This window comes from Brachyistius frenatus, unplaced genomic scaffold, assembly GCF_029030835.1.
Source record: "Brachyistius frenatus isolate BFR_SWC_R1_liver_20210118 unplaced genomic scaffold, ASM2903083v1 Contig_44, whole genome shotgun sequence".
Lineage (NCBI taxonomy): Eukaryota > Metazoa > Chordata > Actinopteri > Embiotocidae > Brachyistius > Brachyistius frenatus.
Window position 1 is genome coordinate 2393424 of NW_027210643.1, and position 22995 is coordinate 2416418.

At 42.0% G+C, this 22995-nt stretch overlaps 1 protein-coding gene across 1 annotated transcript; it reads right to left on the reverse strand.

Moving 5' to 3' along the window:
- Nucleotides 1–337: 337 nt before the first annotated feature.
- tshr (thyroid stimulating hormone receptor) lies at nt 338–22946 on the reverse strand. The gene is made up of 10 exons (XM_069703115.1): nt 22468–22946; nt 14965–15036; nt 13877–13951; nt 11254–11328; nt 10627–10701; nt 9349–9426; nt 8645–8713; nt 7041–7118; nt 2799–2987; nt 338–2343 (listed from the first exon to the last, which is right to left on the reverse strand). The coding sequence occupies exons 1-10, from the start codon at nt 22635–22637 to the stop codon at nt 888–890; spliced, it is 2337 nt and encodes a 778-aa protein (XP_069559216.1). The 5' UTR covers nt 22638–22946; the 3' UTR covers nt 338–887.
- Between the last annotated feature and the right edge of the window lie 49 nt (nt 22947–22995).

A 22995-nucleotide genomic window follows, 5' to 3' on the forward strand; every position in this document is an offset into this window, starting at 1 on the left:
GATCGCGCTGCAAAAACAACCCGCGCGTTCCTACGGAGCCGTAGGAAAAAGGAGACAAATATCTGAAATATCTGATGAATTTGTTTAAGTCGATACGTCGTTTGGTGCGGCGGTAAGCCACATCAAGGCACTTTTTTTTCAGAGTCCGCTCGCTGTGTAAAAACATTTGGCTTCAACATCACGTTCAAGTAGTGTACCATACTTCTCCGTATTTACAGTTTCAAGAAAACAGACGAGGGAAATGCAAATAAAATGTCTGCGTCTCCATCATACATTTGCATTATATACAGAGGTGTTAATATGATGGGGGGAGGGTGGGGGGGGGGAATGCTGCGTTTGTATACTTTCATAACTTGGATAAAGTTTTCACCGTTGAACGGCACTGAGCCAGCAGGCTGTCCTCGAACCCAGTCATCGCGTATAAATAGTGTCCCTCAGAAAGGTCTTCGTATCGCCGGAGGATGGAGTGCTTAAGACAATTGTTGTGACTCTATCTATGTAATTAAGATACTGAAAATATATATCTTATTCATAGTTATGTACATACATAGTCTGTATACGATATGTTTATCCTTACTATTTTTTTTTTTTTCTTGCAATAATCTCTGTTCTTTTCGAACCAGTCCGTCAGAATACAAAGGACCAGAAGTGAGATGAAGTTAGGTTCATATTTCAGCGACACTTGATATTCTCCAACAACTGGAACCATAAAATCATCACAGCCGAAATTGTGAAAACAGCTGAACTGGGCCTGAAAGCTGAAGCAAATACAGAATACCAGAGCTTTCTGTTAAATATCCAAACAGATCTGTCCGCAAACACTTCAAGGCCTCTCCTTTCCCACCTGAACCTGTCTCGCTTCCCACTACCTCGAGCTGGTGTTTGGTTCACGTGTCCAGGCTCCGGCTCTCTTCAGGGCTCACCTGTTGGCTGACTGGTTGCCGGTAGGTGTGTCCGGAGCACTTCTTCAGGTGGATGGGCACCTCTTCCTGGCCAACGCTCCCCCCTTTCCGAAGCTTGTCCTTGTCTCTGCGGACCTGAGACGTCCCGCTGCTCCCCTTGGACGAGACCGTCTGGCCTCTGAACAGCTGCGCTCGCTGCTGGCACAAGCCCACCTTACTGAGGAGGATGAACACGTCACCTCTGAAGGCCTTCGTGAAGATGGCGTAGAGGAACGGGTTGGCGCAGGAATTGAGCGGGTAGAAGAGCACCAGCAAAATCTTGGAGTTGGAGACGGTGATGAGGGGCCGGTCGAGCACGGCCGACATGGCGTAGAAGGAAATGGGCGCCATGCACAAGAAGTCAGTAAAGATGAGGACGGCCATGCGCTTAGCGATGTTGGTGTCCTTGGATCCGGACCGGTAGTGAGGGTTGTGCACTGCGCAGTAGATCTTGAAGTAGCAGGCGCAGATGACAAAGAAGGCCAGGATGTTGAGGACCAGGACTGACATGATGTAGACCTGAGCCGCCGTGGACTGGGTGTCCATCGGGAGACAGATGCTGACCTTCTGGTAACTGCTCACCCCAACCAGCGGGAGCAGCGCCAGGAGGAGGCAGAGGACCCAGCCGCCCAACATCACGGCCGCCGCGTGGTGCAGGCGCAGCTTGCGATCCAGACGCATGGCGAAGGTGATCGCGTACCACCTCTCGAGAGTGATCACGGTCAAGGTGTAGACGGAAAACTCGCTGGCGAAGACCGTAAAGAACCCCGCAAGTCCGCAACCAGGCCCCGTCTGCCAGTCTATGGCGTGGTTGAAGTACTCGGCCCGTGTGTGGAGGTCCACGGAGGCGATGAGCAGCAGATATATCCCCATGCACAGGTCTGCGAAGGCCAGGTGGCACATGAGGAACCGGGAGACTGACAGCTTGTAGTGGCTGGTGAGCAGCACCAGGAGCACCACCACATTTCCCAGAACGGCCAGCAGACTCACAAACCACACCGACACTCGCAGGAAGCCAAAACCCATTATGTCCTCACAGGGATTGAACTCATCGGGCACTGGTGCACATGCCACCTCCTCCCCTTCCTCGCACACCACATAATCGTAACGACTGTCAAAATCTTGGCTGTTGTCCTCCTGGGGGTTCTTGAGGGTCTCTCCGAAACCCACATCCTCATCTGGCTGGCCCCCGAAGTAGGCGTGGTAGTGGAGGCTGCCGTGGAAGTCACCTCTCCTCCAGTCTTGCGGGGACTCTCTGTGACCTCCGTCGTTTGGCTCCCGGTCCGGGAGGGTTTCCACATCGCTCTCCCCCTGAAAGGAAGGAATGCGAAGAGGCCCCACCGAGCGCTTGTGATGCTGGTCGTAGAAAGCAGTTAGGTTACAGATGATGTACTCCAAAAAGCTGAAAAACACATGCAGACAAATACACACAAGATTGAGTCCATTAAAAAAAAAATGATGTAGTCCTTAATTAGATGAAAAAACAACAACACCTACCCGGCAGCAGTCACTAAATGTACAATTAAATCATTTATACTGTATATCCAGTTGACGAAAAGGGATTCTTGTTTTGAGAGTCATTAGTAGTCTGGCTCAGCCTTCTTCCTACAATAACAGCAGTGAGTGACACTAATTATGGCAGCACTGCAAGAAGTTATAGGTAAACACGTCAGAGAGTTGATTCAATCCCTGCCAACATCCACACTGTACAAGTGCAGCTGCCCCTGCTCACTGTGCTGGATCATCCAAGTACACTAAGTACACACACTTCTCATGATGCCTCTGCTTCGCTTAACTCTTCTGACTCTCCTCCGGTAGGATCAACCATTTCAAAATTGAGAATTGACAAAGGCGCACCCTCGTTTCTTTTTGAGGTTTTTGAAGCCGCAGCAGTGGCTGGGGTACGTGAGGTTGGCGACGGTGAGGTGCTTGAAGGTCTTGATGGGCGGCAGTTTCTTGAGGGCCCAGGCGTTGCGTGCCTTCAGCTCCCGGAGAGAATCCATGCCCGTGGTTGGCAGAGAGATGATCCCCGTGACGGACACGTCTCTGACGGACAGATGGGGGAATGGAAGAGCTTTAGAAAATAAATTAGATGCATAAACATAGATTTTCTTTTTTTTTTAAATATTTTTTATTTGTGGCCTTAATAGTGGCGGGCTGGTAACGAGAGGAGACTGATGGGGATGCGAGATGCTTGACGCACTTCACACCTTAGTCTGAGTCAGTCAAGTATCATAAACACTAAAGTAACCTTTGGGGAAAAAGTCCAAACTAATATTATTGTCTAGTAGCAGGTTGTGTCTTCAAATGTATTTTTGTGATCTCACAGATGCTTTCTGCCTGGATTTATAATTTTTTTTTTCGCAATGTTTAGATCCAACATTTCCACAGCGGAGCTCCACTCTGCTCCTGTTCTTTGCTGCAACCAAGTGGCTTGATTATGGCATTTTTATCGTCGCCATCTTGGTGACCACCTTGAAGCCAGAAGTGACCATATTTGGACGATGTTGGGGAGGAGCGAGGTGTGAATCAGAACCCGAGGACACTACGCCCACCCAAACTATCCCGGAAACCTGACTGGGCCGCAGGCACGCCCCCAAACATACCTCTCTTTGAAGCCCTAATGTCTAACCAATGATGGTATTATTTCAAAAGGACCACCAGAGCACCGATCAGAAGGAGACAATTTAGCTAACGACACCATAATGACTCGAAAAAAAGATAGCGGAATTTGTATTTAATTGGAATAAGTTGGAGTCTGAGGTTGTTTGGAGCTGGCCCCTAGATGCCTTCAGTGGTATTGTACTTCAAGGCACTTCTGCATTGGCCTCCCTTTTCAAACTTAAAGAGTACAACCACTTGTATATACAGCTGGTCAAATATTTGAGAAAATATTGGGCTTGCCTGGGAAAATATTTTATCCTTCCAGACAGATACGAGATACCTGGGGTGTGACGAGTTTACAAATCAGGCTACATCCCTGATCAAGTTGATAATGTGACACTTTGTGAACACCCCTCATCCCGTAAGATTGCACTTGCATGCTAATATGATACTGAGCACCATACTCTCAACTGACTAACTTGAAGAAGAGCGCGCAGTCACCACCAAGTACCTTCCGAGCCCAGACTTTGGAACAAGCGTACTATCGGCACATCAGAAGAGCGAGACATGATGCGACCAAAGAGTTCAATAATGGATTAAACAACACCCTCCATCTGTTTCCTCCAGTCAGCCTCTCGGCCCTTCATCTTTAAGCAATTACATGTGGTATTTCTTGCACATGGCCGTCGTGCCAAAGCCAGCTCAACCTCATCGGGACAAAGACAATCTCACCAACATCCTGTGTGATCCCATTATCAGGACATTCCACCGTACAACACCGGACACCCCCTCCCCCCCCCTTTCCACAGGCCAAGTACAGTCCAAGTTCGCTTTTGCTTTCTTTAGTTTCCTCACTTATCATACATCGGAATTGTTGATTAATCTGATTAAATAAAAGAAACACAAGCCAAACAAGTCCATATTTGCTAAGAGTTAATTTGTTCTTTTTTTAGTCCCGTTTGCTTTCCCCACTTCTCTGTCCCCTGCTCTGTTTTCCTCTCATGGGGCTCATTGTGCAAAAAAAAAAAAAAAAAAAGAAGCAGTGCAGACCTTGTGAGTGTTGGTCTGATTTTGTCATTTCCAGATGTTTAGCTCATGATCTCATGGAGATGACCTCACTCAGGACATGTTCCTCAGTGGAACAGAGGAAGAATAACCTGCACATAAATCCCATTTACCTAACCAGACACTTAACGGCTAGATCAGAGCCGCAACGGCAACCAGATAGCCGTGGTAAAAGGGTTCGGCATCAGATATCCTTAAATACAAGGAGTAGGCTTAAAAGAACCTCAAGAGCAGCAAAAAAAAGACAACGGTATCAGTGAAACGTCGGAAGTTTCTCCATCACATGCTTGCACACGATACGTGTCAGATTTCCTGGTCGGAGTCACAGCTGTGGTGGAATGATTTTTACTCTGTCCAGTCTCACAGACATGCCTCACCTAGTCTGCACATCATGAAGGAGGACATTGTTGAAAACTAACTTGACATGATGTGCGTAATCACCGAACTAGATCTATTAGTTATTTATATATCGGCCGAAACTTCTTCTTTTTTTTTTTTTTTTGCTGGTTTATTTAATATATATAATTGAAAAAGAAATAACTTTCTAAAGATCTAGTGTGTGCAAAGGAGATAATACATTTTGGGAATAAACTTTTTTTTTTTTTGCCAAGAGTTTGACAAAAAGATACCACTTTCATATCTGTATCATAAATGTGATTTAGTCACTTAATTTAGATTAAAGACTGATTCTGTTCGAAGTTAGAAAAATCTTATAATCAGCACCTCTATAGTCAACTAATGAACACATTATATCACTTTTGTTTCATCTTTTCAAAAACGGATATTTATCTTTTATCTAACTCTCTGCAATAAAGTGAACGAGCAAGAGCATTTCCCAAAATGTTGAACTATTCCTTTAAGCTAATGAAAGCGGAGCCAGTGTGGCCACAAGTGCAAATTAGAGCCTGTCGTCACACTGAAGACCAACGGCAACGGGTCGATCGTTGAAGGATTTTAAAACTGTCTCGACGTTGATTTAACTGCATCCTCTAGTGTTGGTTGTAATTGCAACATGTATGAGGAGTATAAAGAGTGACTAAGTCTGCATAGTGAGGCGGTTGGGTGGTTCGAACAGGCCTTCCACTCGCTGTTTCTGTTCTGTGTGAAACCATTAGTAAACACCGGCTTATTTTAACATGCGTAATAACGCACACATATTTGTACATTGTGTAATTTATGCCACGCAATGTAACGTAATGTGACCTTTTCTTAAACCTAATCGATCCAAATCTAAGCAAACTGCAACCGCGTCGCAACGTTAACCTCCTGTTTATTATTGTTACCATAGCAATGATAGTCTGGTACGCCTGTTGCTGCTGCTCTTCAACGGTCAAAGTACTTATTTTGTGGTTTAAGTGTGAGGAAGCGTTGGTCCTGCAGAGGGCGCCTAAAACACTCGCGTGTCGTTTTAGGAGTTCGTGAAAATCCACCTGTTGAGTCGTTCCCGTATAAGAAGTGTCGCTAAATTACAACTCCATCTCACAATGTAGCGTAACAGTGGCACAAATTGAGAGGAGTTGTATTGTCAGTAAACTGATGCAGTGACATAAGAACGCAACAGTATCTATCTTAAATTTGGTAATATTAGCTTTACTTAGCCGCTCGTCATAAACACCACGATGTCTCCCATTGGTTTATGAACTGTCATTATGAAGCTGTGGTTTTGAACCTTGTTGGGTTTTTTTTTGGGAGCCAGAAGTGACCGGATGTGGACGAGCTGGGAAGGAGCGAGGAACGGATCGAACACAGAGCCTGAGGGGACACTATGCCCCGCCCACCTCTACTGGCAGCCTGACTGCACCTCGGGTAAGTCAATCAAACCAGACACCCCCCCCAAACATACCTCTGTTTAAGAGCAAATATGTAATTAATAATGTAATTATTTTCAGATCGACTGATCAGAAGAAAGGAATTTGGCTCGTGACAACTTAATGACTTGTGCGAAATATGTATTGACTTTGTATTTCATGAAAAGAGTGCCTTTTGAATTAGAGTCTATTGGAGCCAGCCCATAGTGGCCCTCAGTAGTATTGCACTTTAAGGCACTGCTGCATTGGTTTCACTTTTCCAGACCTGGAGACTAATTCAATTATTATATCGAGTCTTATCAGCATAACAAACCAAATCAGGCTAAAGCAGTATTAATGCTTATGAGTTCAACATTTAATTTGTAAGAGAATAAATGTGGGTTTTTTTCTTTCAAAATGTACATTTTATGTTTAAAGTTCTCATTAGATTGAATGCAATGTAACAGTGTAACAACGCCGGTAAAGATTCCACTGAGATCCAAATGATCAAGTTATCAAATGTCTTTGGTCAACACAACAAGTATATGAAATTTTAGGGTCAGTTTTAATTTATAGGTGTAATACATGTTGCTGATGTCTCCCCTGTTTGGATTATGTATAAATAAGAGTGACAGGTACTTACAGAAGCATGGGGCCGCTGATGGTTCCTGCAAACGCCCTGTCATCCACCTTGGTTAAATACTTATTCCTGTGAAGGTCTCTGAACAGGAAAAGAACAAATTGAAGTTTCTTCAGACAAAAGCTGCACGTTTCAGTCAGACCGACCGAGGCGAGGCACAACATCTTCCCAAGCTTCATCGCTGCACATTCCTGTGTTCATTTTCTCTCATTTCAGGGGCGAGACATGACAGAGAAAGGTCTCACTTATGTTGTTGATTCAAATTAGACAGTATAAGATATGATGGTGTACTCCTTAAACACGCTGCACCCTCACTACACATCTCCCCGAATCCCTTAAATCTAATAAGGGTAATAGACCTGTGAGGCGTGTGTTTGTCTTGGTCCGGCTGTGCCGGGATCAGATCTCCCTTCAGAGCGGATCAGGCGCCAACACAAACACCTGTGTGGTAAGACTCACTAGTTACAGACCAATGGCTTAATTGGGCTCTTATAAGGGCTTGAGCTGAGTGTAGGTGTTGTAAAAGAGGAGAGGGGTCTTAAATTAATATCATTAAGACCTCATATCCTGACTATGCAGGATTCTGGATCAGAGGGTGAAAAGAAGAGAATAAAACATGTTGCTACAAAGAGGAAAAGGAACGAACGCTTATCTGTTCTTTTGTCATTGATTCCTAAGTTAAATGAGACTACAGAATAAGTATGACATTGATTCCCACAAGTTGAGGGAGCAGTGTGACAGTGTATGGGGGAGGGGAAGTCTTAATGCAGACTTCCTGATACCCACTTTTGGAAGCATATTTTCCCATGAGAACTCCGTCTTCCTAATCAAGAGCTGGGCTTAGGCCCCTTTTGAGTGCATATGAGAAGGCCCATGGAGACCCAGCTGTGATCCCGCTGCTTTTGTAGTGCAATTTTGGGTAAGGAAATACACGTCCCAGATGTCAGAAATAGTTTAATCCAGGCGAAATGCTGTATAATCTAATTTTTGGAAAAATAAAGGGCCTCTAAATTGACTGGTTTCAGTGACAGATAGTCAAGCAGATGTAATAAAACAGTGTCTGAAGGATCGAAGAAAAAAAAACAACTTTAAAAGCTCTAAAGTGACTAAAATATAACTCCTAAAACTTAATACCCAAAATAACAATGTTTTTATTATTCAGTGTGATATTTAGTGTGTGTCTCAAACTGATGAAGAAATAATGAAAGTTGTACATTTTGTTGCTATTATTTGCTTTCTGGCTTCACATTAGTCAAATGGCTGGAAACGGGAGGAAGCGGCTCACAGGCAACCTCCGGTAAAACAACAACCCTCATAGTTACGCTTTGGTTTTGGTGCAGATTAAATGAGATATGACCTGTTAATAAGTTTAGATTTAAAACCTGGCTCTCTGCAGGGAACGCTGTCTGAGCCAGAGCGAGCCCTTTCCTCTTTCCTCCCCGTTTCCAGGCTTTAAGCTCGGCTCATCAGCTGATGGCTGTAAACTTTGTATTCATCATTCAGACATCAGTGGTCTCGAGGGAATCAGCAAACTTCCTGACAATTCAGTATTCATTACTGTAACGAATCAAATCAAATTAGTTCAGGATGGTGGCAGGAATACCTACACTTGGTCTAACTTGGTGCCATTAAAGGCGTGATGGTGTATCTCTCTGAAGCCGTTTCCATACAGCATGCTGGAAGAGAAGAAGAAGTTTCGACAGTTAGACATCAAGGAAATAGCACTCATTAGGAGTTGTCGCTTCGGGTTTAATAACAAAGCTACCCAGTGAAAATATTTTCCATGTGTTGGACCTTCATCTGTTTCTCTGCGGCAGTGACAGAGATAAGTGGGACCTACTTATTTCACAGTTTATGGTGAGATTGCGTCGGTCTGTGCAATTTTGTGGCTCTTAAAGCCCAACATTTGCCTCACTTCCCTCACTCCCAAACCTAACCACGTCCGTGTGATTGCCTGTTGTGGCTGAGCGTCTGTGTACTTGTTTTTGCTATCTTTGTGAGATTCGAGTTAGGTCAGGGTGAGGACATGTTTTTATGGTGAGGTCATTTTGGACTGTCCTCATTTCTTCTGGTGTCTATAATAGGGTTTGAGCTGGATTCAGAGATAAAGAACAATATTACAAAGTGATGTTTCAGCATTTACAGTTCTTTTACGGTGGTATATATCTAGTTTACATTTCCTTTATGAATTTTTTTTTTTTTTATCCAAGCACATCATACAAATATACCTGTATTTGTATTAGGTGTGTGTTTTTGCTCAATTATATACTGCATGTGAGTCTGCACATGGTGGTTGGTGAATATATCTCACACTGTCAGCACATCGCTGGTGATGCCACGGAACGAGTTGGCCGGGATCTCAGTAATGTAGGGATGATCAACAATTTCCCTGCGAAGAGAGACACAGAGCAGAGAGAGGAAATGAAGTGGTGTTGTAAATAAATACTTCCCACTGAAAAGTGGCATTGAGAGAGACCGTGAGGCGCAGTCGATGGTTTTAATCTCAAAAGTGTTTCGGCTAGGTAGGGAAATTAGATTTAGAAAATGAAGGCGCTGACCGAGTGGGTGAATAGAGACCCAGAAAAGATGTTGCTCATTTCATGCAGACGTGGAGAAGCAGACAAGACGCACATACGAGCACACGCACAGCGTTTGTAGCATTTAACATATCAATAACAATCAAATTTGTGAGAAAAGTTGGCTTGTTAGTGGTAGAATTCCTATAAATTCAGACCACATTTCCCATAATCCTTGTTTTCCGAACAGTGACTGTATATATAAGTGGACGTAGCTTCCAGGTCTGAAAAATGAGGCCGATGTGGAAGAGCCTTAAGCTCTATAGGACCACGTTTGGAGGAGCTGGGAGGGAGCGAGCGGTGGATCTCGATCTGATTAGAAACCCGACGATACTACGTCCCGCCCTGCGATAGCTGCAACCTAACTGCAGCACAGGCCTGTCAATCAAACAGACACGCCACCCAAAAACACAGCTTTTTGAGACTTATTTTCTAATTAATAACGAGATTATTTTCAAATTGACCGCCCAGAAAACTAATAAGAAGGAGCGACTTTAGCTAACAATACCAAGATAACTCCTGGAAAATATTTATTTATTCACTTTGAATTTCATGAGAAGTTGAATGGGAGTCTATGGAGCCGGAGCCTTTTTGGAGCCAACCCTTAGCGGCACTCGGTGGTATTGCAGTTTAAGGCACTTCCGTATCGGCCTCATTCTTCAGACTCTGAAGTTACGTCCACATAAAGTCTATTGTCCAAAACAAAAACATTGCTACTAGCCCAAACTTCTTAGCTTGGAATTGAAAGAACCATTAACATGTAAATGGGGCTTTTTTTTTTTTTTTTTTTTCAGTCTTTCTACTTTGCAACACATCATTCTTCCTTTTCTTTAAAGCATAGTGTAGAAAAGTGCTGATCATGGCTAATTCTCCTCCTAATAGCCTTATTTGTTTATTGAATTATAGCAATGACTCCTACTCGGTTACAGCTGATTGCTGGTGTTCAAAGTAGCAGTTTTAGCAAAGCATAAACAATAAACAGGGTGTGTGGTTTAAAAGTTACTGAAACTTACAGTATGAAGTTCATGTCATTCGAGTGGATGTTGCTCAAGCCAGGGAAGAAAATAAGGCCGGTGTTGAAAAGCCCCCTGAATGGCACACAGAAAGAAACAGTCATGATATAAAAGTGATAAAACAGGTAAGACAAACCAGCTTTAAAGACGCTACTGTTTCTTTTTCAACTTTCTGAGGAGTTATATCAGACAACAGACAGATAAAAGACTGTATTGTTCAATAATAACTGACCCACTTCATTTAATAGCCAACTTGAAGAGTCACTGTCAGAGTCTGGCTTGTTTGGGCTCATTAAAAAGATCTTAAGTGTTGGAGACATCATAATAAATTACTCAACTTTGGCCTGTGAAACAGTCAATAATTGATTTGAGGTTGAAAAATTTCACTTCGTCCAAATATGTTCCTGGATTTCATTTTAAATGGGGTGAACAGTGACATTTCTGAACTTGGCATTTATCACTCCATTGAACTCAAAAGAATCATGACTCAGTTTTTCCATGCACACAACACTATGAATAGATCAATCTGGCAAAGCTGCCAGTTGGACAGTTAAAGTATACACCCTTTTAGTGTTGTCAATATGTAACATTTTGAAATGTTCATGTCATGTTATGAAAAATACTCACAGGTACTTGAGGTTTGGAAGATTTTTAAAGGCTTCTGGGTCAATGTACGTCAGACTTTTTGCATTTCGAATCTCTCTGAAAGAAAAAATGCAAAAAGCTGTCAGCTATTGAAAATGTACTGTACTTACCTTTATAACCAAACTAATTCAGAGCAGAAGTAAAGGACTGACATGTCTGCCATGGCCTCAGACGTGCTGAGAGAACAGAGCAAGGTGCGCGACAGTGTGCAAGAGAAGGGAAACTTGGTGCAGACAGCCAGGACCGGAAGTACAGTCCAATTAGTGTTTCATTAATGTGTTTACTCTGGTCCGCCCTGGGCCGGACTGAACACCTCTCTGAAGCCTGCAACGTGTGTCTTGGTCCTTCTTCACACAGTGGGCAAACCTCACTCAGAGTGGATGAGGTTCACCCTCCCATTGCTGTGAACACAGGTTTAAAGCAAAAATACTGGAGGGCAGTTTAATCAGCAAATATAATCATTTCAGAGTCATGTAGGCTATGAAAATCCTGAGTGGCAGCACCTGAGTGGGCTGAAACTTTGTTCCTCCAGAGGGTCATTCAAACAGCACGCTTTGTGAAATTAGATTTCGCTTTACTTGCATTATCTGTTGATAAAATGTGTGGTTCTGTAGTTTTCCTCTTTCCTTCATTCGGCCATGGTGAGTTTGGCTGGTCATGTTAACAACGTAATTTGAAAACGTTCTTCAACGCTCTTGAATCCAGACTTATGAAAAAGTAGAATCAGGAAAATCAACTGATTTCTTACCCCAAAGGAACACAAAAATGTCATAAAATGTAGTTTTGGTTGTGTTCAAGCCCAATTAATAAAAAAATGTTGTTGTTTTTTTTTTTTTTGGGGGGGGGGCACTTGAGGGCAGCAAAGTAAGCGGTATAAACAGCATTTACATATCATCATAGCAAAAGTGCAAACAAACAATGGCATACTTAGTCATTTATCAGAGAAGGAGCAACACCGGCATTCATTTAGAGACGTGTTCCTGGCCTCCAATCAAATGTAAGATAGGAGCTTTTGGCTCTGGTTTGGTCACCACCAGCTCCCGGGAAAAACATCTAACAGTTTAGCTGCTTAATGCTTGATGCAAGGTTTGCCAGCTAGCCACGAACTTTGTCTGTCAGTGGTTTGTTGCTGAGTACAACGTGTTTGTAAGAACTGCCCGCTGTAGATGAGGTTGATGAGGGTGGTATTCAAAACAGTAAAACCAAAACAATGAGCTAAAGGATGCTAAAATACACTACAGAGCTTTTTAGTTGAGTTATAATTCTAAATGGGTTTATAGCTTCGAGCGACAACATTTGACCAACAGTTAATATAAAACTATTGATTCGTGCAGCTTTAACTACCCACTTTATTTCTTGCAAATGATCCTGACAAAGCACCATCGTTACGGCTGTGAACATAGATTACACACTTTGTTTTGTCCACACATTTATCTGACTGAAAGCATTATTTGTGATTAGAGGCCCGAAACTAAGTTTTAAACACACTGCAGTACATTTTAAAAAGTGCACTTTCACTCCCCTGAAAACCTTCTTGAAATTGGTGGTTTTATTTGATGGTGGCACAGTTCGAACTTCACCCCCCCCACCCCCACCCCCACCCCCTCTGAATACTCAGCTCCAACTGCAGTCCTTGATCCACAGCTGCTGTCGGCCTCGAGCAGCCAACAGGAAGCCGAGCATTAATTTGTGTCTGACCCTGAAGGAAACCTGAGAGAGATGCCATTATCTGATGTATGGCACTACACCACACCAATCAGTGGCAAATAGGCCTCGGAGATCCAAAATACACCCCCAGAACCCTCAGCTAGCAGCTTGAATTATTGCCTGTCTGTATTTTGATATCTGGAATTCTGCAGCTAATAAGAAAAGACCGGGACTATTCGGAAATAAAGGGCAACCAAATGATGCATCAAGTCATGTCAAATTAATTTCTGAAGCTGTTAATTATAGTTACTGTCTCAACACATGCCCACATCTTGAAGAGTGGAAACAAAGTGCGTGCACACAACCTGCTTTGTTACAGGATGCTGTAACTTGGAACAAATCATTCACATAGGCAGGAAGTCTTGCAGTAATATATGAAGTGCTAGGAGGTGTGATGCTGGAAAGTGTGCGGTCCACCAGGAGACTCGGCCATAAATCTCTATCCCATAATTGAGAATAGAGTACACTTTGCTTGCCCTCCACTCCCCCCTTGAGCTGATTCAATCAGAGCCGGAGCATGAAGAAGAGGAGCAGAGAGGCCAGACACCGGCTGCTGTTTACGCTTATTGGATTGAACTCAGTAATACTGCACCAAATACATCCACATAATGAGCTATTTCTTCGAATTGAATTGAATTGTTTCTTATCTAATCTGCATTTAGTTTTCCCACAAAAGGATTATTATTATTTTTTTCAAACCTCTCTCTACCACCTTGATGAGAAGAAGTAAATAGTGTGAAAGAGAGAAATAAGCTCCTTACGTGTTGCTTCCCTGCTTCCATTCGCTGCCGGCAAGATCCAAAATGAAGCTTTTTTTTTTACTCCCCAGAGAGCAAATGGAACAACTTAATCAATAACAATCAATAAAGAGTGTGCCCTTTTTCCTTTAGTTACTCACATGTGGGTGATTTTCCTCAGGCTGTAGAACGAGTGCTTCTCCAGCCTCTGCAGCATCACATCCACAGATATGTATCTAAAAGAGATAAACAGTGCTCAAATCAAATCTTATTCAACAAATTGCCTTTATAATATAAAAATAATGACTTTTCTTTAGCATGTGACTTTAAGGAATGAAAGTACCGTGCCAGAGTGAGATTGAAATGAAACACGGGTTTTCATAAATGGGTTTTTAAAGTGTGCGGTTCTTAAAATGATCCCTAAGCCTGCAACTCTTTCCTGAATTGATCAACCCACCTTGTTTAAAGCCCCCAAAGTCAGGGGTAATTTCACAGGTATGCACCTCACGTATACATTACCTAGTCATTACTCACTCAGCTCCCATTTGTTATTACTTTGTAACAAAAATGCTCTTAAAATAAACTGTGAACTTAGCACCAGATCAACCCTAAAAATGACTTGTGTGTTAGAAAAAAACATGAACAACATTTATTCTGTTATTTCGAGCCACTTAATAAACCACACCTCAATGTATTTGAGAATCTGACGGACATTTCATTGGTTTCCCGTCGTGTCATCATTTCAGTTGGGTAGCGAACAAAGAGGTAAAGGAAACAGTGGCTACGTGCACTTTTGGTTGTTTGAGGCTTGACGGAGAACTTCTCATCCACGTCCGTCCTTCTTCATGCATGACTTGGACGCAGATGTGGGACTCGGCAGCTGAGGATCAAGGCTCGAGTGTATATTTTACCTCGACACAGACACCCCACCTCTACTGGGAGTCTAAAATCACCACACACCCAGAGGGCTCAGCTGGAATACCGAGCCAATGTCCAAGCCCTGCTGTGGTCGCAGGACCAACATTCCTATTGAAGGAACGCATTAGCTCCTCCAGCTGTGATTAGGAGCCAGCGGTGATACAAAACAGAGAGCATATCATCAGCTTGGTTGGGAGACGAAAGGAAAAGCAGGGGAGAGAGGTCAGTTTGGAGTTGGATGGGAAAGTATTTGAAAGACAGCAGGTGGATGAATGCAGCTTTTAAGAATTTGGGCTTGAATAATAATCTTACAGTTTAAATTGGCACTCACATTCTGGAGATGTTGACCATGCTGGCAAAGACATCTGCAGGCACAGATGATAGACGGGTCTCGAAAAGCCATCTGGTTAAAAAAAAAAAAAACACACACACACACAGAATTTTTTTTTTTTTTTTTTTTTTAATTTACAATAGCCTTTTAACATTAGCAAAACGTCAAGAAAGGAAAGGTTTTTCATTTTGTAATAATTTACTTCCGTTAGATGAAAACATCAATACAAAGTTTACGTCAGTGTGGCAGCCATGTAGCCAGAGTCAGCAGGTAGCTTATCCTAATTAGCTAGGCATAATGACTGGAGACAGGTAGCTAACCTGGTTAAATTGTTTATACATTTAAGTTTTTGTATAGAAAAAATAAATGAGATATAATGAGTTGGAGATAAAGGAGGTGATATAGCGAGGTGTTGAGTCAAGCTGGCTGTTTCCTCCTGTTTCCAGTCTCAGCTAATGATCATAAAATACAGATATAAAAGGGATATCCACCATCTCTTAATCTCAGCAGGGAAATCGAGAACGTGTTTCCCAAAAGGTCAAACTATTTCTTTAATGTAGTGCGAGTATAATGACAAGAAAGTTTTTACTGGTATGTTTGTCTAAGAAATGTCAGACAAGAAGAGATCAAAAGGGGAAGAGAGAAGGAAACAAACTGTGCAGGTACGAGAGGAAAGAAAGAAGGCCTAACAACACCAATGAGTTTCAGCATAAGATGAAAGGTTCCTTTGAAGAAAATGGTGAAACAGGCTGCCCCTCCAGGAACACGGTACAAAACAAAGACCTGGATCTGAGCTGGCAACCAAATCAAACAATGTCTGGGTCTGTTTACGACTATGTTTCAGAAAACAAGTGTAGTGTGTGCGACTGTGGGCTCCCACACACGGGGTTAATAGAAGATAGGTGAGGGGGAAGAAACAGGTGGAAAGTACTAAGACAATAAAAGGCTGAGCCTGCGGTGTCGTAGGTCCTTCATCATGCTCTAATTTGTGTCACACGCTGAGATCCAAGGTAAGCTGGTTCGGTGTGCATCACATGGGAAAATAGACCTCCACTTTGTTCAGGATACAAAGGTACCCTACGTTAATGGTTACAGTATGAAACCAGGTCCTATGGAAAGAAAATATTTAGAATTTTGTGTTTTTGTGTTTTTGCATCAAGTCAAGCCTTTTAGTTTGCAGGAAATTGTTTAGTAAAAAAGAAAAAAAATTAAAAATGTTTTTTTGTTTTTGTTTTTTGAAGAGCTAGCCTGGCTGTACGTTAGCCTGTATAAACAAATGGACGTAGCATCTTGGTTTGAAAAGTGAAGCCAATGCAGAAGTGCCACAAAGTGCTATCCCACTGGAGGCCACCAGGGGCTGGCTCCAAAACACCTCTGGTTCCAACAGACTCCCATTCAAAGTTTCGCATGAAATACAAAGCAAATAAAATGTGTCATTATGGTGTCATTCACGAACTCTGTTCCTTCTGATTAGTTTTCTCGGGCGGTCCATCTGAAGATAATTCCTTAATTCATTTGATATTTGGCCTCAAAAAGCCGAATGTTTGGGGGCGTGTCTAGCTTGATTGACATGTCCGGGGTGCAGTCAGGTTTCAGGTACAACTGAGCGGGCACATTGTTCTCGGGTTTCTCAGATTGAGTCAGATCCATCCAGCTCATCCAAATATGGTCACTTCTGGCTCCAAAAAAAAAACAAGATGGCGACGGCCGAAATGCAGAAATCAAGGCTTCAAATCAGCAGTTCACAAACCAATAGGTGATGTCATGTTTAATTGCAACTTGGGCTGTACCTTCAGGTGAAAAAATGTCTGCCTATAAACCGTGAAGTGCTGATTTTACACTTGGGATTTGTATTCATTTTCTGAACAAGATTTAAGTTATTAAGTTAATTTATGCACTTTAGACATTGACAAAAGTCAAATAAATCTTGAATTTTTTTGCAACAAAAGCACATAAAGAATCTCTCTATAAATGTTAAAGCCTGACGTTTAAGAGTACTCGACTGTTGGCATTTTTTACCTCCACTTTGCACGTGAAAATGTGTTCTTTCTTTCCTGTGATCTTCATGAAGATTTTATTGTGGTGGATTTAGGAATCCCAACATACTAATAAGGAAAATGGATAAAGATGGCATCCACATGGGTTGATGGGATGTTGTCTTCCAGGATCATAGGATACACATTCAGAGTTTGTTCCACTACATCCTGCCTCAACCAGCAACAGCGTATGTGCCCATTTGGAAAAAAAAAACACACAAAAAGTGACTCGGCCAAAGCCACCATCTTCGTGCACCTTTGGTTCATCAGGGGAACAATAGACTAATTCAGAGGCAGAGATCTGGCCCGTGAGTCTGAATCACGCTCACATGGTGGGGGGGGGAGGGGGGGAGTGTTAGTCAGTCAGCATAGACACGGGAGCACAGCACGCTGCACACGCTTTGACAAACTCAAACAAACAGTGACACAGAGCAGACCCTGACACCAAACACCCCAGTCAGAACCGCGCCGTTTCACCGCCGCACTCAAAACCAAATAACCAGCGTGCATTTTCCCTCCGGAGCGTGGGGAGAAGACCAAGGAGCCCATCTCGTAGGCTTAAGGAGAAAATTACTGCCTCAATTTGTCATTTTCGGTAGAAACCCTAGAAAACAAACAGGTCGGGAATTGAGTTTGAAGTGGGTCGAGGCCATATAATTTATCGTGGTGTCAGCATTGGATTGACAACATAGCCGTGTTTACTATGAGCGCCGTCTCTTTTTGATGTGTAATTGTGCGCGGTGAGAGACTCGGTTACATATTTGGCTGCATATTTCAACCTGCATTTTCTCCAAAGAGATTCAGTGTGGACTCTTCTCATTGAGATGCAGTCAGAGTGCTTGGACGCCCACTGCAGAGCTACTTTTAAAAAAAAAATTATTTTCCTGTTCAATCATGTCTTTTAATGAATAGGTAGTATGAAAAAAGCTATTCCTATTTGTTTTCTTATAAACACATGAAGAAATTAGTGTAAAATGTCATAGTAACAATTTCCATGACATGATCCATTGGTACAAATTAATAGCTGGGTAATTGTCAGTATTTCCATTAATCTCAGCTAGAGTTCATCATATTCAACTTCACACTCTTTTTTTTTTTTTTTTACATTATCCCAGGGCTCATCTGTTACCATTCAGGAACTAGCATCAGGATTTCACTCTCTTTATTAGAGGTCGAGGGGCAACAAGTATCACGAGTTATCACATGTTTAAACTCCAATCCAAAAATTCTGAGGTTTTTGAAGGACTGGAAGTGCTGTGTTCCCCCCTTTCCCTTGAAGCTTGAAGTCTTTTTTCCTCCTAATTATTCTCAAATGGAACTCTCTGGGTGTTTGAGAAATGTGCTGTAAAAGGTAAATATTGTATTTGAATGCATCGTCCAGACGCAGGCGGGTGTCACGCTACGCAGGCTTTTTAGCGTGTCTGTGCTTTCCTTTCCACCTCTCTGACTCCCACTGACACATGGAGAATGGAAGCAACCTCTGCACACACACACACACACACACACACACACACACACACACACACACACACACACACACACACACACACACACACACACACACACACACACACACACACACACACACACACACACAGACAAAGGACTCCAAACTCTAAGTATCCACATGTGCACACTCACACAGCGGCATGCACAGACTTCTGCTTTGAATTCACATTTTGTTTTGTTTTTCACAAATAATTTCTTAACCAAACTCTTATGTTAATCGCGGAATTAATGCAGAAAGTGTCAATGCTTCTGCCCATAATGGTGCATTTACAAAATTGTTGTAGGCAATTACATATCTCCTCATATCTCCATAAATGTTTTGAAAGAAAGCTTTAAAATTAATAGGTTTAAGTTATACACTTATTTGGTACCACTCTCTTATCTGTACGATAAAGAGCTTGCTGGTGCTGCATTAAGCTTAGCATAATAAAACGACTGCAAACAGGGGGAACGACTGGCTCTGTTCAAAATGTTGCCAACCACCAACTGCATGCTTTTGATAAATTAATTTACAACAAAATTGAGGAGTAAAAATGTATGTGCTGCCCTGTGTCCACTGTTCCTACTGTATAGTGGACAAGCGACCAATAAGAATGGATCTTGTCCTCTATGTTGTCTGCAACTGTCTCATATTCTCTTGTGTAGCTCAGAAATCAGATATTATAGCCCAAAATGTTGACCTTTCTCATTCCATCTGACCCAGTTCAAGGTTTATATCTTGTAAGGTTTGGGTTAGATATGACCGTATTAAAATTAACTCAAGTATCTACTGCATAGTGCCTTAAATCCCTAGTTTTGGTCTAAATTAAATGTTGTGTTTGTTTTATGGTCCATTTCATGCGACTCAGAAAGACAAATTACCATTCAAAAAGGCCAACAGTGGAAATGAACTCTCAGCAGGGCCCGGCTGGAGTCAGCAGGATTGGACATGACTGGCCTGACCAAAGAAGCGGCGTCAGTCGTTCCTCGGTATGTACAATGAAATCACACTTCATCACGCGTCATCTGCTAGGACATCCCGCTTAATACGCAGTCTATTTCGGGCTTACTGTATTTGGCAGATATTTTTATCAGGACAGTTGACAGTGCTAGTTGGCATGCTTTCATGTCTTTTTATTCTCCTGCAGGGTGCTGGGTAAACTTTGGGCAGGAATGTGGGGAAATCTTAGGGGACATTGGGGCACGAGGACATGTGAATTGAAGCAGTGATCAGGGGATAATTGTATGTGATGGGTACTGTTGGAGGCGATGCAAAGTGTTGCTTGGGATTCGAGGATCGAGGGATGTTCCCATAAACTGTGAAGCAGGAATTCGAGGATTATCACAACATAACACAGAACCTTCTCCTTGGCTTGAGCTATCATTAGCGAGCTGCATCAGCGCTTTTTGTGGAAGAGCAAGAAGTTGAACTGTCAAATTAATATCACCAGTATGTTTACATTATAGTTTCATAGAAATCTGCATCCTACAAGTGAATTCATCATGAAAGCAAGACGAAGAGATCACACTCTTAGTTTTTAGTATATTAGCTTGCTAACATTTACTAATTAGCAGTAAATCCAAAGTATTGAAAAAAATGGACATTTTGATGTATTTATGAGTCACAGTGACACATTTACCCTTCTTTTGCCCCATAACATTTATAGTAAACACAGAAAGTCTATCATCCAGTTCTGTCACAGAATCTTAGTAGGACTAAACTCTCATTTGGTCTTTCACTGTGACAAAACTAAAAAACGTTCATTCATAGTAAGAACTTTAAATAGTATAGTATAGTATAGTATAGTATAGTATAGTATAGTATAGTATAGTATAGTATAGTATAGTATAGTATAGCAGAGTTGAGAAGAGCCAAGTACAGTAAAGTAAAGTATACAGTAGTATAGTATAGTAGTCTATCCTACAGGCAAGTGTGATGCTACTAAATAAATAGTATAGCATAGTATAGCAGAGTTAAGAAGAGCAGAGTACAGTACAATAAAGTATACAGTAGTATATATAGTAGTGTATCTTACAGGTGAGTGTGATGCTACTAAATGTATAGTATAGTGTAGCATAGTATAGTATAGTATAGTATAGTGATATTAAGACATGTACTTATTTTGTTATTTACATTGTCTATAACAATATCACCAAAATATGAAGTTAATACAGTTAAACAGTCCTGTCTGAGTTATTGTTCACATGTGCTGTTTTAAATGGAAATAATCTTTCTAACGCTTCCAGTTCTGTATTTCCACATCTGCTATGGAGTCCATGTGTTTCCATCACTCAAGGGGCCATGGCAAACTGGTCCCTCTCTATTGCATAATGTACTTACAGTAAGCAATTGAGCAAGTGTCAAAGCCCCGCTACATTTTTCAGAGGTAATCCTGCATATTACATCATGTTGGTTCCCAGGATTCTTCACAGATTTGTTCTTCTCAGATAACAATACAACAGATTACACATGGATCACCTGTTGGGTTAATTTTCTACAAATCTGTAGTTTTGATTGACCTCTCTCTACCTCTCATGAACAAAAGAGCCTTTGTTTCACTTACTGGGATAGAGAAAGTCTTGAAAACTTTGCTTGGATTCATAATGTATCCGATCAATACATGAGTGAAAGAAACTGAAAAGCCTGGGTACAACTTTGCTTTTCTACTTTTTTCTCCTTATCGCTTAAAACTAAATGTCACCTTGGGATCTTTCAATATGGGCCTATTACACAAGTTTCTTCCATTCCCTAGATCAGACAAGTATGTGAACGAGTAGTCAACAGATAATTGATAATAAGAATAAAGATGCAGCGCTAGCTGGCAGTAATATTATTATACTCTGTACTTTGCTGGTACTGGAAACACTGTTTTTGGAAAGTGAAAATCAGTGGGTGGACTGTGATTTTTTTTCACAGATCTCTATAATATCTATCTAATCTATCAATAGCAGATTGGCTGTTAATTTGTTGGCACACAAGGTACACAGGTAGAAAAACATATGACTATATACAAAAGTAAAAGCAGAAACTGAAGTAATTTGTGCGAGGAGGTCAATGCAGGACTGATAAGTTGTGGTGAGCACGGCACTTATCAAAGAGCATCCCATTCTTCCCAACTGTCTGTCGTCATTTCAGCCAATTGGACTTTTTTTGCACAGAGAAGCCTGAAATGTTTCATTACCCTGTAGCCCGAACCCAGTTTACCCCAGACAGCTAATTTCTCCCTCTCTTCTCTCTCCTTATCTCTCGCTCTCTCTTTCTGGCTACCGCCACCAATCACAATGTCTCACACGGTGAATTTAGGACAGCAAAATTACTTTGGGTAAAATAAACTACATAGACAAAGGCTGGTATGCTCATTGCCAAAACAATATGTTACCTAGTGGTGAACTAAAGGCGACTTGTCAATAACCTAAATAAAGCTGGGATCCAGCGCAAACAACAACTATTAAATAATTAAAAAAAAAAGGATATCATCTATAAAGTCAAGAATATTTGTATGATTTTTCTGCACAAAAAAAAATCTGCATCTCGGGATGCAAATGTGGGTTAATGGATCAGTTAACCTTTGTTATTAAAACATATTTAAACCAATTATTCATTGCAGTCATTGCATTCATATTATTCCAACATTAACTTGTAAATTAATCTCCATAAAAAAAAAATTAAAAAAAAATGCATAGCTTGAGTGGTCTTTAAGGGCATTTTAAGCTCTTTCACGCCAAATGAAGAATCCAAAATGAAACTGGCAACTTTAGATCATTGCTTGCTAATAGATTAAAATGATACCTTAAAATGGAATAACTAAGCTACTTAACAGCACAGACAGCCTCGAAACCCTCGTGGGTGCACTTTGAAGGAATATTCATTATTATAATGATTTTTCCTCGGGGTTAAGTGCACTTTACATCCAAAATGCATGAACAAAAAAACCCCTCCAGAATCACTTTTACAGATGCGTTTTGTACGCCTACTTACAGTGTCTCCGTGCTTGCTGGAAACCTGGGGAGAATATCAATGTCAAAGCAGGAGATTGTGAGAGTCTTCCACTCCGAGCACTCGCAGACGGCGGGGCAGGAGTCAGCCTCCGACGCGCTGCTGATAGGGAGGGTGACGAGCGTAAACAAGGCGCAGGTTATCACCTGCATGCCGCTGGCTGTCAAGTGCCGGTTTCGGTGAAAGTCCTCCTGATATCCACAACAACTAATATTTCAGTTTCAGTAAAGTTGTCTGTAATAGCATCGGATGATTGCTTTTTGTGAAGCTGTAATCCTTCAGGTGGAGACAGCGGAGCTGCACTGCAGTGTTGTGCTCAGTTTGCCTCACAGGGCCCCGGGAGCTTCTGTGAGGCTGTGAAGGTGTGGATGCTGTAGGACGGACAGCTGCAGCTCCGTGGTGGGTTTGGAGGTGGTCTTCAACTTGAGGGGAGGGTGGACTTCTGAGGCACTCTTGTGTTAGACTGCAGAATAGTCCTTTCCCCTTGTATTTTTTTTTTAAGGTAATGTC

What these genes read in the sequence shown, in the direction of transcription:
- tshr (XM_069703115.1), bottom strand. Translation starts at nt 22,637, where the DNA reads ATGCAGGTGATAACCTGCGCCTTGTTTACGCTCGTCACCCTCCCTATC. An exon ending in AATGACATGAACTTCATACT is followed by an intron (nt 9,427 to 10,626) that starts GTAAGTTTCAGT and finishes CTCTCTTCGCAG; the next exon opens with GGAAATTGTTGATCATCCCT. An exon ending in ACCAGCGATGTGCTGACAGT is followed by an intron (nt 8,714 to 9,348) that starts GTGAGATATATT and finishes CTTCTCTTCCAG; the next exon opens with CATGCTGTATGGAAACGGCT.